General features: G+C 43.3%; 1 protein-coding gene across 3 annotated transcripts in view; it reads left to right on the top strand.

Annotated features, from left to right (window-relative positions):
- The window catches only part of BLVRA (biliverdin reductase A), a 33,409-nt gene extending 19,461 nt beyond the window's left edge, over nucleotides 1–13,948 (top strand). For 2 of the 3 annotated variants that reach the window (XM_075418570.1, XM_009943036.2), the window contains 6 exons: nucleotides 593–720; nucleotides 2,510–2,629; nucleotides 3,232–3,329; nucleotides 4,720–4,827; nucleotides 5,520–5,691; nucleotides 11,287–13,948. In XM_075418570.1, the coding sequence (XP_075274685.1) occupies nucleotides 593–720; nucleotides 2,510–2,629; nucleotides 3,232–3,329; nucleotides 4,720–4,827; nucleotides 5,520–5,691; nucleotides 11,287–11,560 (900 nt within the window). In that variant the 3' untranslated portion in view covers nucleotides 11,561–13,948. Of the gene's footprint in view, nucleotides 1–366; nucleotides 475–592; nucleotides 721–2,509; nucleotides 2,630–3,231; nucleotides 3,330–4,719; nucleotides 4,828–5,519; nucleotides 5,692–11,286 lie in introns of those variants that run through there. The other variant, XM_075418571.1, reaches the window with a different exon arrangement.
- Nucleotides 13,949–14,346: the final 398 nt, after the last annotated feature.

The raw sequence follows: 14,346 nt of genomic DNA, 5'->3' as shown, positions 1-14,346 counted from the left end.
AGCATCTTGACCGAATTATCAGATGGTCGGTTGCATCTTGACATTGTAGGACGTGCCAGCGGTTACACGGGGGAAGAAAAGATGCGCTTTGCTTCCTGTCCCAAAGTATTCTGGCTATGCTGCCGGGCGCTGCGGGGGTCTGCGTGGCAGCCCGGAGCAGGCTGCGCTGCAGGCGCTCAGGAAGTCGGCAGGGTTTATATAAAGCTCTGCTGGGTTTGCAAGAACCTTCTGGCTCCTTTCCAGCGTGGAAGCGGTGATATAAATAGAAGAATGTCTCACTTTTGAAGTCTGCCTTCTATTCACGGAAAGCAAGAAAGCTGTGCCGGAGCTGTGATATAATAGCTGTTAAATGCAAGTCTCAAGAGCAGTCCTATAACAGGCTGAACGACTTGACCACATTTTGATGGGATGCAAACGAGCTCAGTAGCCTATAGCATCACATCTCTGTTAGCTGGTTGCTGACATCTGACTAAGGTTTGGCTCTATGAAAGCAGGATTCAAGAGTAATCTGTCCTCTCCCCTCCCCTCCCAGCTGCTCCTCTCCGTACTAAAAGAAAAAAATGTTGCTTTTCTTTTTTTTTCCTTTGGTCAGATTAACAAAATGTTTGGGACCGTGGTGGTTGGAGTTGGAATTGCTGGCTTAGCACGGATCCGAGACTTGATGAATCCGATGCCTTCCAGCCCTTCTGAGCACCTGAAACTCTTTGGATTTGTATCCAGGTTAGAAATTTCATCTTAGCATCTTTAATATGGATATTGTAATGTTTCTTTCTTCTGGTGCACGTGCCTCTCCATGTGGAAGACTATTATTTGAGGAGGCAGGGAATGAATATCCAAGGTTTTATATTTCTCTTATAATTAAGGCTGTCTGAAAAGGGGAAGTTTATGCAAATATACCTGTTATTCTGAGTGGCAGCTAGGAAATGAGCATGGAAAGTTTTCCAAGAGGGAACAAATAGGTTATCTTAGTGAGATACCTTGCAGAAATGACTAAAATAAAAGCTGAGAGATGTTCTCGCTGCAGGATCTGTGTGATAAAAAGAAAAGAATTCTGTCTGACTGAAATTTTCTGTAGGTTTAGGATGGTACAGACAATAATTACACTAATGAGGTAATGTCTGCTTGAAATCTATAGAAATGTTTAAAAAATAAAAGATGTTTTACAAAGATTTTTAATTTTTTTTTTTTTTTTACAGAAACATATGTTATAAAACTCCTAACACCGGAACTTCATGCTAAAATTCTATTAAAAAAACAAAAACAAAAAAAACCAAACCAAAACAAAAAAAACCCACAAAAAAACAAATACCAAACCTGGAGATGTCTTTAAAGAAAATCTCATAATTTGGTATATACAGTAAGGCTGCCTCTTAGAGAGCAACATTATGGTTTCTCTCACTAGCTCGGAGCCATGGAAATTTAGCAGGACTGTGTTGCACGTATACCTCCCTCTGAGCATTCCTGCTAGACTGTCTGCCCTATAACAGCAGAGTATAAAGGTTTTAAATAGTTAGGCAGCACACGTATGGATCTCAGACTGTGAATGTATTTTTCCAGCTATATTTAAATCATTCAGTCAGGGTTGTATGAGACTGAAAGGACCCATTAGGTCATTCAGTTTATCTCCCTGCCAAATACACTCTTGGTTCCCTGATGCCTTTGCTAGTGCAATGGCTAGCTTTGAACAACGCTGAAGACAGGATTTCCACTACTTCTGCTGAGAAACAGTGCTGTCAAAATGTGCAGTTCACAGACAGCTGCTTGGATATGTTGCCTTGCTCTTTGCATTCCAATCACTTACAAACATCATCTGTCTTTTCTTTCAAGTCCTGCTTGTGGCCTACCCTCACGCCATCTGTCACCTATCCTAACACTGTCAAGGTGTCTGCTCCAGTCTTCGCTAATACAGAGGGCTTTGAGGGGGAGTGTGTGTGTTTCATTTTCAGGTGGAGATGTGCTTGGAGTGGTGGCCAAGAGAGCCTTCCCCTTAGCTCTGATACGGTGTGTGTGTTGCAAGGTATGAGCCATCACAGCCAAGCATCTGCTTTGTCCCTCTCCTGCTTGTCCGTACTTGTTGTAGTTGCATGTGGCCCTGCCAACTCAAGTGCTTTTGCCCGTGTTGTCCAACATGGTGGGGAGTTCTCCCATAGGAGTACTGTCCTGTTTCAAGTCACTCTCTTAAAATGACGGTTTTGTAATGATGCTTATTAAAAAACAAAACAAAACGCTAAACCAACAAACCCAACAAGCACTTTAAGCTTCAATAGCAGGACAGTTTCTGTACTGATAACACCACCTACACACTGACCCATCTCTTTTCTTCTGTTGTGCACTCTGTTTCTGTCTGTAAGTGCTCGTGCCCTTCTCAGATTACAAGCTGCCTTTGTTCTGTCCTGGTTGAATTCAGTGAGACAGTGGTCCATGTGAACAATGTCTAAGTGCTTCTGCACAATATGCACTTGGGAAGAATGGACTGTGATGGTTGTGCTCTGCTTGTATTTATACACAGGAGAAGTTTTGGCAATATTAATGAGGCCAAGCAGATTAGCCTGGAAGATGCTCTAAGCAGCAAAGAGATCCATGCAGCCTTCATCAGCACAGAGAACAGAAGTCATGAAGAAACCATCAGGTATTTCCAGATGGTTTTTTTTCCCCTTTTCCCAACCTTTCCCCTGCAATTTAGAAGCATAGAAGAGCTGTGTAAACCTGTTGCAGGAGACGATGGAGGCACTGGAGGAGAGACTGTCATGCTAGAAGCTTGAAGTAAATAATAGCGAGCTCCCTACAGCACCCAATAAGCCCTGGGAGAAAGTAGGATTTAAGATGCGTTCATTTTGCAAGTAATTCCAGTTATGTACCTCTAGGCCTGTGTTTGATGGACAGGCAGCTTAAAACAAGATTCAAAGCCTTTCCTCACAGATTAAATAGAGGAAGGGCACTCCAGTGCCCCACTCCAGCCACTGAAGTGTCTGAAAGTTAGAAATTGCAGTGCTCAGCTCTGCAGCGTTTGTTGTAGGTGAGTGAGGGAATTCTACGGGAAAAGGACAATTAAAACCCAGCTCTACTGGTGTTTAAATGTGTGATGCAGCCACTGCACCATCCTTGCTAGGAAAGTTGCCATTTATTTCTGTAACTCCACATTGTGCATTTCTCCATATGGGGATGACTGTGGGAGAGAGATGATGATGATGATGATGTACTTTTTAAAGACTGATCTTGTATCCGTTTCAGAATGTTTTTAGAAGCAGGGAAGCATGTCCTCGTTGAGTACCCCATGGCTTTGTCTGCGAAGGCGGCCCATGAGCTCTGGGAGATGGCTGAGCAGAAAGGTAGCGTGTTTGTTCTCAAGGGTGTAAACAGTATTACCTATTGGGTAGCACGAAAGGCATCAAACTCAAAGGCAGGGCTCCAGTGTACTATTAATCATGACATACAAGGGAGTATGCCTTTCTCAAGAGATGTGTCAGTCTAGGATTTAAGACGTGTGCCAATGGGGAAATAAGCACACAATTGTCACTGCTAAGAATAAGGTATGTTTGCCCTCACAAAAGAACTGATGTCTGCTTGTGACAGTAAGAATGCATTTGGAGAAGGAAACTTCTGTCATAGTGATAGTAAAGCGTTTAATGAGTATAGGCGTTGGACTTGTGCACTTGCCTGTCCTCTCTCTCCCTGAAAATAAAACTGAAAACAGCTCCCCTAGCTTCTAGCGTTTGTGATGTGCTGGTCACACACCGCTACTCATGCTGTTGTAGGCCAGGAAGGCATCTCTGTCTGAAAGACAGCTTATCTCTAAGAAATATCTCTTTATTTTTGGAAAGTGTGTGGTCCCATCTCTGCAGTGCCAAGGGTCAGAAGCTGGCAGTTCAGTTGAGGCTGGTGGGGATGTATGGGGCTGCAAGAAACAGAATAGTGCTGGGCAGGAGCAGAGTGCAAACCGTTTGGACAAGCTGCACTATTTATACCACTCCTTCTTAAAAATTTCCTTTGTGACTTTGGTCCTAAAACACCGGAGGTATAGGGTTTCTGCTTTGCTGTTCCCCAGTACCAGCACCACTTACTGCCTTGTTGCTTGCCAAATGGCTTCCCATTGAGCAGAATTTATGCCTCTTCTCTTGAAGCAGCAGCAGTTACTGTCAGCAGCCTAAATTGACTCGCCTGGAAACCTTCCAGAAAAACACATATTGAATGAGGGCCACATTCAGCGTGTTTCCAATAGCCTCTGTCCCAAAGTAGCCCAATTAATTGCAATGGAGGGAGGTACTGCTTAACATATCATTACACTCTTGGTATGAGCATTACACCATTTTTTCTCCCTCCTTTTTCTTTCCTACTACCCTAGGACGAAAAATGCAGAACAAGGAAATGTGAGGGGAAAAGAGGCCAAGAATTAGTTCATCTTTTACTTTGAAGACTCATGTTTCAGCCTTAGTTAGGTAATGGGTTTCATTACAGTTTCTGTTAAACGTAGCAGCTACTGTTCCTGTAGTCCCTATATTTGTTATCTCCTGAAAATCCTTAACCCAGATTGATGCCTCAGCGCAGGGCCCATGTTTGTTTTTTTCCTGACATAATTTTGTCAGTCATGCGTGAGAACATTTCTAAGTGAGTTCCAACTGGTAGCTAGCGAAGCCTCTACTGCTTAGATGTGCCTTTGATTCCCACAGAAAGCTCTTATTTAATCTGTCCTGATTTTTCGTGGTTTTTTTGTAATGGCAGGTAAAGTCCTCCATGTGGAGCACATTGAACTTCTGACTGAAGAGTACAAGCAACTGAAAAAAGAGGTGGCTGGGAAAGACCTGGTGAAGGGAACATTGCATTTCACAGGTCAGTAGCTGTGAGGAAATCGAAGTCCTTCTGGATCTGTCTGCCTGCTCCACAGGGATGCCAGTCCTTCCAGGCTTCATTCAGTCCTTTTAGATGAGAGTGTCTCTATAAACTGACTAGAGACACAGGTATCAGTTCTGGATATTTCTATGAAATTACAGAACTGTCTGGAAAACACCTTTGTCTTAACAGTTGTCTTCTACGGGCTGGTGCTTTGCCAATCTAATTTGCACTTCTTCATCCCTTTTTTACTTTGGTGGTAGTGACCACTTTCTCATTCATATTGGTCTCAGAGAGGTGGATGAGTTCATAGGAAGCATCCCAATTTCTAGTGGGAATCTTTGGTCTTCCATACTGGTGTTTGGCCCCAGAAGAGCTGGGAGAGATTTTTGAGTCATTGTTTTCTCCCTACTTTATTCTCTCATTGAATCCACATACATCCTCCTGACCTCAACACATCCTGGAGGGTTAGTTGTATGTGTACTTTGTGCAGCCTTCTCTGTCATGGCTCACCAACTGGTCTATTTCAAGGTTGACCGTGTTTGTTGACTTTCCTACTCAGTCCATCCACTCATGGCCTTTCTACACCCTGGTCTCTAAGCCTGCAATACTGCAGTTTCTTCAGCCTTTGCTATGCAGACAACATTATTCTCTTTCGCATTTCTCAAGACTTTCTGTTGCTGTTGAACCAGGTAGTGTCCTCGATGAAAACAAAACAGGATTCCCAGCTTTCAGTGGAATTGCGCGACTGACTTGGCTGATTGACCTCTTTGGAGACCTCACTGTTACCTCTGCCACCAGAGAGAAGCAGAAGGATAAGAATTATTCCAGAATGACTGTTCACTTTCAGACAGCAAACAAGAAGTGAGTAATGGTCATAGCAGCAGGTGAGCCAGGCTGCTTGGGTGTCGTCTGCAGAAGTTCTGCATCCTTTCTTCCTCTTGTGGAAACAGAATGGGTGGATGCTGGCATGAAAGAGTACAAGAGAAACAGACCTGAATGTGCTTCCTGTAGTAATCACGGTAAAAAGAGCCACCACCAAACAATGTCTGCTGAGGAGTGTAAGGAGGTTTAAATAGCTCTTTTATGATGTCTGAATGTAGGAATGGGTCCATAATGCATTTTACCATGCCCAAGACTGAAAGATCCTTCTCTTGCACTCAGAAAAATTGTTCAGAGGCAGAATATTTTTTGTTTAGCGTCAGACAGTCTAGTTGTGTGTTGAAAGCTAACATATCTTTAAAGGTTGAAAATATATGACTGTTTGAAAAGGTAATGCACTAGTCATAATACGTAATTTATAGCACTATAATGCTTGTGCTAATATGTAGTACTAGCTGGAGCTTAACAGAAAATTGTACACTTTGAGCAGAAGTATAACAAACTACTGAAAGGCCTATATGCAGAGTTTGCTTTTGACTAATGCCTACTCTGCTGTCCTGAAGTGATCTTTCCTTAGTAGGACATCAGTCTGACTCCTATTTCTTGTCTTTTTGCTTTTGTTGCATGAACGTGTCAGACTGAGTGAGTGTCCAGCAGCCAGGATTACTTGTAATTTTTTCCAGTCATTGCACTAGGACTTTCTTGCAGAAAATTCTTTGGATGAAGCATTTTATAATAATGAGTTTGATCTCCCTTTTATTGTATGATACCAATAACTGTGCTATCAAATAGTGTTTCATACTGTGGATTGGGTACTCAACTTGGTCCAAATTCTTGTGGTGTATTTTGCTGGAAATTCTGGGCCATCCGCAGGGAGGTCATGTCCTTTCAAATGGGTTGAAGTTACTGATGATGATAGTTTACTGCATGCTATAGATGCAACTTGAGAATTGTGTGACATTAAAAAGGTATAAAGAAGTTACCCAAGCGCTATATGCTTCCTAGGAGGTAGGAATGGCGATGGAACAATATGTGCCTTTCCCTTCACTCCTTTTTTCCTGTTTTACAATATAGCAGGCACTGCCTTTTAACCAGGTGACCCCCTCATAGACATATGACGAGAGGAAGATGAGAAGACTAGGGATAGCAAGCGAAAACTAGATCCCATGGGAAAATTCTGGCTTGTCCTCGTTTATAATAAACTACCCCTTTTTTGTTGCACATATACTGTTAGAACACTCAAAAAACCCCCCCAACAACAGAAAAGAAAAAGTCCACCAAATGTGAATGCTTACTTTAAGAATTTTAGGGAAGTGTTTAGTTTAAAAAGTAATAACCTGAAGGACTAGCTGTTCGGGGAGTGAATAATCAGGGCTCATTGGAACTGTTAGTTTCACTGCAGCACTAGTTCAGCATTTTACCAGCCAGTCCTACAAAGCCCACTGCAGTTTATCATGGGATTAACATCTTATTTTAGCAATCTTCCTCTCTCTTTAAATAAAACGTGATTTCCAATTCCTTTTAAAATGCGGTTGTGAGAGGACAGAGCTCTGTATACAAGCTCTGTTTACCCTCCTAGCAATTTGCCAGTAATACGAGTAGCTGTAAAGATCTATATAGAGTGAGATTTTGAACTAATTCCAGCAGGTGGAACTAGAGGGTGGCTTAAACGTTTCTCTGGCTGTCCTGTCTCCTAGGTAGTCCTTAGCTGCTATGTATGATATTTGCTATATACAGAACTGTTTCTGGATTACTGGTTTTTTTCCTGCTCTACTCCACTAACCGATACCTGCTTTTCTTAGCCCACTGCTAACTATTTGTATGGGTCAGTAAGTGTTTTGTCCCCATGAGCATTTTAACGACCTCGAGGACAGTCAGCTTTATGTCTCTGGGATAATTTACGCCGGCTGGAAAGTTACATAGTGTTCCTGTATTCTGTCTGGCGGCAGGGCCATGTTTCCTGCTGACCTTCCCCCGTTGACGTCAGTGGAGTTACAGCAGTGGAGAATTTGGCCCACTCTCTGTCAAGTGAAGTTATAGCCCGGCAGTCATGGTGGTGGTGTTATGGCTCTAATTTGTCCAACCTTTATTTTGCTGAAGGGTGGGAAAGGTCCGCACCTTTCCCGAGAGCTCTCTCATCCTTTTTCAAAAGACGTTAATGCACTAACCTTGAGAAATGAGGTTAATTCAGCCTATTTTCTGCCTTGGAAAATACAGCAGGTGCAGAATGCGACAGCTTGTGTTCTGCTTGTTAAGCAGGGATTTGTGCAAAGGCTATAGTCTGTCTCTGCTGCAGGGCCCGCACTGGCTGCTTCTCTGTCTCTGGGTGGATTTTGGAGGTGTGCGTTAATGCCTGATGCCCAGCTATCTGAGAGATGACCTCGGCCTCTGTTGTGTTTCCAAGACAGTTGAGCTGACGGCGTCTCTGTGATAAAATGTTGAGCAATCCAGGAAAAGCCAAACCTCTACTGACAGCACAGTTGGTTTGGGACAGCAGTTTCTGTCCCAGGATTACAGAGCCTGGATTCAGTAAATGTCAAAAACGAATTTTTAGTGTGAGTCAGGGAGATAATGATTTGGGCAACATCTCTTTTGATGTTAACTAGGGGTAGGGTTCGACTGCCTTATTCCCATCCAAGGCAAGGTAGCCCTTTTTGATTGCACGGTAAATAAAAAATACTGGCATTTTCAAAATGTGAAAAGGAAGATGTTTAAAAGAAATTGAAGGCATTTTCTGAACACACATTCTGGCAATAAATGTTTGAAGTGATGTTTGCGTTGAGATCTAAGCTTACAAAGTGTAGTAAAAAAGCTTCAGATTGAACAGCCATAAAAAATCATGTGATGCATGCCTTTTGCAGAAGTTGCTGCATAAAATGTTGAGTGGACCCAGAATTCTTTTGAGCATGAAACCAGCTTAATTCTTTTGCAGATACAAAGAGCGTTCACTTCGTTTTGGTTTATTTTACTAGGGCAGTCCACCTAGGGCCACTCATTATGTGAAGAAACAGGGAATCAGAAAAGCAGAAAGTCTCTTCCAATCCCCGAATAAAGTGTAGCTCAGAGAGCACTACCAGTCTAAAATCTGGAAAGACAAAATGACCATAAAAAGTCAGGATGGTTTCTTCACTGCAGAATAGTGCTTGCTTTGTAAAAAGTCAGTGTAAATGTGGTTTGTTAGTGTTTGGTTAAACTTTCTTTTTCTTCTTTAACTGTCCAACGTATTTTATGTGGCTTTATTCAGCTACCAAAAATGCTGCATTTGTTGCTTCTAAGTAACACTATTAGCACTTCTAAATAACTATATCCATAGCCACATAATGCTTTGATACATATCTCTAATGAAAATGGGTAAATTATCCATTAAAAAACCCGGCACTTCTTCACAATTTTCTGGCATAAAATACAAATCTGTTTCTTAAGCTGCAAAATTGCTTAAAGAATGTGCGGACTTGGGAATAATCTTAGTGTAGGAGTTTGTTGTTAATTAAAAAGTAGCATGTTTTGGTTACCAATCAAGTAGAATCAACCTCTCTTTGGGAAAATATCTAAAAATCCATTTAGTTAAGATAAATCTATTAGTAAACCCAACATTTTCCTGCTCAGTGATCTAAATCAGTCGTTTTAATTACTTTGACTAAATTCTGCCCTCTCTGCATGACTGCTTCTGGTTCTGTGACTTCCCCAAGCTAGAGGAGAAGACGACATACGCTTGAGCCTGGTCATTGGTGTGCATCTGCTCTAGATCACCCCAGGGAGGTGGCCCTGCACTGAAACTGCCTGTTTTGGATCATATCATGGACTCACCTCTATTACATAGAGGAGATCTTTGTCTATGCCTGCCCAGTGGCATTTTACCTGCGATAAAACAGCTGTAAGAGTGGCCTGAACCCTTTGTGGCTGTTTGCTGTCATAAGAACATAAAACCAGCTCTGTCGAGTCAGAGCAAAGCCCATCTTGCTCAGCGGCGTGCCTAGGACCAAGGTCATCAGCCGGCACCTTGGGGAAGGAGACTGAGAACATAGAAAACAGTGAGCGATATGGCCCTCGAGCACTCTTCTGGCCTGCAGCGACATGTAGCCTTGGGACTTCCTGAAACACATGGTGTCTTTGTGCTTATCAGTCTTCTGGGGATTTTTTTTGGTGCATTTTTGCAGGCTGTGATTGATTTGGGTCCTTTGGTTTTTTTTCTCCAGTTGTTTTATTCTGTTCAGTCAGGTTCATCTGGCCATGCTTAATTTGTAGGGTGCGTGTGTGGCAGTACAGGTAAGCAAAGAATAATTGATGCAATGATGTGAATATAGAAACTGGATCTGAAAGCATAAAAGATGAGAGGTGCAGAATCATTAAGCTGAGTGCCCTGCAGAATGTGTTCAGGGTAGACTGACAAGGACTTTCTTTCCAGATCTAATGATATTGAAGATTTAATGGGCAGTACTTGGAGACAGAATTTATTCTTCCGTGCTATTGATGCCCTCGTAATTTGTGAGTGGCAGACTAAAGTGAGCCATAAAGGACCGTGGAAGGGCCATCAATAACCAAATAAGAAAAATAATGTACATCCTCTAAACACAGGCAGTAGTGAGTGCTGATAAATGAGCTGCAGAAAGGTAAAGGCACGGTTGAGGCAGTTGACAAAAGAGCAGGAAGGGAGGGTCGTGGCCGTGGCTGGTGTTGAGGACCATTCCTCAAAACCTCTTCAGGCATTTGCAGTGTTGGGCCAGGGAGCCTGTGAAGACCCCTGAAGCGATGCAGCACTTCCCATGGCTGCTGTTTCCTCAGCTGAGCTGGGAAGCTGGGAGGAAAGTGTGAGGACCTGTGAGCTATGCCAGTCGATAGCCAGCAGCACCGATGCTTGGCCTGGAGGCTGTGGCTAACACGTTGGCAGAAGACAGGACTTTGCTCTGACGAAGAAAGATCTGCCTGAGAGTATGTAGCTGAGACAGGCAAAATCGACATCTTCTGGTGTCATCTCTAGGATCAACTCAGTGCTCCCAGTGAAGAGAAAGCAAGAGAGAGTGCGGGCACTAGTGCCTGCGTGAGTGAACTTGCTGTCTCTCCAGCTCATCCTAAACGGGTGGTGTTCACCTTGCACAATGGCACCTTGGTCGTCACTGTGTATCCGAGTGATTATTCTTGCTGGAGGAATGACCAGACATTGAGGGCCTTGTGAGTTTAGCTGGGATTGAATCAAGCACAAAATATTTGGATGTTTAACTGCGCTTTTCATCCAAGTCCACAAACAAACAGATTAAATTTCCCTCTTCCCTGTGAGATGGCTAGACACTGCTGGCTGCACTTTGTACCTAGGGAAAACAAAGCAGGAGGGAGCTTAGATGGTGTGCTGAAAGTCATGGCACGAAGCACTGGCAGAGTTAAGACTATTACCTGGTGTTCAACTCCATAACCACAAGGCATGTTAGTCAGAACACGTTACTTGAATATGCAGTGACTGAAATTTAAAAACGGTGTGCTTATTAGCACATTTTCTGTAAATGCTGAGGAAAAAACGCATAAGCTATAACTGTTGATTCCATTTCTTCATAAAGGCTCTTTTTCTCTTCTCCTCCACACTAGACCTCTGACTTGGATTGAAGAAAGGGGACCAGGAATGAGACGTGAAAAGAAAATCAACTTCTGTTTCACAAGTGGTTGCCTGGAGAACTTCCCTCAAGCTCCGAGGTCTGCTGTGGGCCTTTTCATGCAGGATCAGAACCTCTTTGCCAAAAAACTGCTGGGCCAGGTATCCAGGGAGGAGCTGGCTGCTGAGAAATGGCGAATTTTGCGGTGTCTTGACCTTGCCGAGGTGATCCAACAGCACTGTGAACAGCCAGAGAAAATCTGTTCCTGAGACTGTTCTTGGGGAAGGAGGAACATGGCAGACGGGAAAGCTGTAGGGCTAGAGCTCACTGTTGCCATCCAGCAGTTGCTATTTCTGTTTTATTACCTTCTTTTTAACTCGCTGTGACTCCTAGGCTCTCCAGGTGGGCTGGAGAGCCTGGGCTATACCCCCTGCCTTCTGGCGTGTGCCAGCACAAAGCAACGTTACTCTGCTCCAATGCATTGCTGTCCTTCCAGGCAGATAGGAACCTAGGAGCAACGAGCTGTCCTGTGGTTGCTTCCACTCAGCTCAGTTGGAAATGTCCCCGAGAACAGGTCCTGGAGGACTGCAAATACTGGACATCATTTTCCCTCTTGTGTTTTTGTTTTCCCCGCTCTGTTCAGAGATGTTTGGAAATGAGATGTGTCTCATTTAGTGGTATTCATGTAGTATTGTCTAGAAAGAAGTATTAGCTAGAATGAAGGTGTCGGTGAATTTTCCACCCCTTTACTTGATCTGCAGAACTTGTGTCACCACAGTCCTGACCTTTTCTTCAAGATGCCTGGAACTGTTCTGTGTGTTTGCTCTAATTAGTAGTTGTGCCTGTTTGTTGGGTTTTTTTGTTTTGTTTTTGGTATTTTTTTTCACACTGGAAATCATCTGCCTTCAAACAGAATCTACATTGGTACCAAACCAGAACAGATGAAATATCTTGTCTCTTGATAGATACCATGTTGAGTTCACTCACTTAATTTCTCTGGTGCCCTGTGCCAGCAGAGAAACCTTTTTTCCAGCGGAGATTAGAACAGTACATTAAACTAACACATCGCTTGCCTGCTTTCCCCTGAATCTAAATATTTTTATTTTTTCGTACTGGAAGCAGCATGTTATTGTCCTTCATGTGTGTTCTGCATCTAATTCAGCATGTGAATGGATCACTGCTAAAAATAATATACATCCTGACTTTAAGAAAAAACCCCACCTAACGTTCTCCTGGAAACAGTGAAATTAAGTAGAAATAGTGATAGAATTAGACTAGAACTGTAGAAAATGGAGCAATTTGCAAACATAGCCATGTGGTTATGGTGTATGACACCTGTGGGGATGGGTCTTTAGCATTTTACAGTCGTCCCAGGGTCACGTATGAAGACATTCTCACTTCCCTAAAGAAACATTTTAGTTTTAGGAAAAGCCTAAACAGTGCATGAAACTATTAACAATTCCTCTGTTTGCCTTTTACTTTCTAATTACAGCATCTGTTGGTGCTGTACTAATATAGCAGCAAACTTCAGTCTGCGCAGTTGTTCTTTTAAACACAGAACCGTCGTTTCTTTCCTATGTTATCACTTGAGCAATTTTTTAATAAGGGAGCATAAATGTTGTGAAATGAGTACATAATTACAGCCAGTCAATACTGATGGGAGAAAGTCTTCCTTTAGGTAAATCACATTCGTTCAGAAGCTGGATGCTTCAGTTAGTTTGAAACAGGGATGGAAAGACTGTGTATTTTTTTTTCCTAAATCAGTCAGATTTTAGGAGGAACTGGAGCTTGATATGTGAATGAATTCCGCATGCAAAATTTTTTAAAACCTCCTCCTGTTGACTTCAATGGATTGAAACCCACATGGGTTTCCGGCAGATCGTGCACTTGTCCACCCAAATGGACACCTTTACTGAACGCTCGCAAGGACGTCTCTACCAAGGTGACGGACATTGCCTGGGCAGATCTGATGCTGTATGAGGGGAAAAAGTGGGTTTGTGGCAAAATGCAATACGTCCATGTGGGATCGAAATGAAATTAAAATCTGCTGTGCGTATCTAATTGCTATGTATGGCAGCACACAAGAGGTCCCGTTCCTTGACAAAATTCTCAGCTGTGAATATGGGTGAATACCACTTGTTTACATGCTAATTCACAGCGGGTAGCTGGGGGAAGGGCGAGGGGAAGAGAGATTCACACTCCCCGTCTATAGGCATCAAAATTAGCCACCACGTCTCCCTGGGCATGCTCTGCAGTTGCTGGAGAGAGCAGCATTCCTCTAAGAAATGGGGAATAAATTCACAGGAGCTCTGCAGAGCAGCAGTATAACATTGTGCAGTGAATCACCCTCTGGAGAAGCTTGTTTCTATAGAGAGCGCCTGGGGAAATAAGCTGGTTAATTTGAGCTAGGAAAGGCAGATGTCTAGAGCTGGATATCCATCCTGCGCTTTCTTCCATCCCTGTTCCATTCCTCCCAGCTAACCTGCTTGCCTGCTGCTGTCTGCCCTGCTCCTGGGAGTCTGTGGCATTCAAATGGCTTTTCCTTCGCCCTGTGAATTTGCTGAGGTACTGCAGTGGTTTGTATACAAGAGCTCCTGGATGTCAAGCTTCAAACGTACGTATTGTTTAACCAGATGTCAAACTTGCCAATAAAATATTTGAGCTCTTAATCATTCCTTTTAGTTCCTGTTGTCCTTCATTAGCAGTTCCCATTGCCTGTGCTGAAAGTGGCTCTGTCCTGACCGGTTCCCATCTCCCCTTTCACTCCTCAAGCCCTGTGAAATCCTGCCAGCGGCTACAGGCTGTGATCCTATCCCAAAGCCCTTGGCTGTCTCCCTCTCCTGTTTCAAAGTTTTGAATACAAGTGCGGTGGGGTTTGTGACCTTATCTGAACTTGTGAGCCCTCACACAAAATTCCTGCCCCTCTGGTCCTGTCTGACTTCAGCCCAGGAGTGCTGGCAAGTCTAAATCTCAGCTGCACACTTCCAGTTTTCCATGCTGGTGTATTTGAGCAACCTCTTCAAATCTGCTAGGCAGAATCTGAAACAGGTATTGA

The sequence above is a fragment of the Opisthocomus hoazin genome, chromosome 4, assembly GCF_030867145.1.
Source record: "Opisthocomus hoazin isolate bOpiHoa1 chromosome 4, bOpiHoa1.hap1, whole genome shotgun sequence".
NCBI lineage: Eukaryota > Metazoa > Chordata > Aves > Opisthocomiformes > Opisthocomidae > Opisthocomus > Opisthocomus hoazin.
This window is presented reverse-complemented; position numbering and strand designations above follow the sequence as displayed.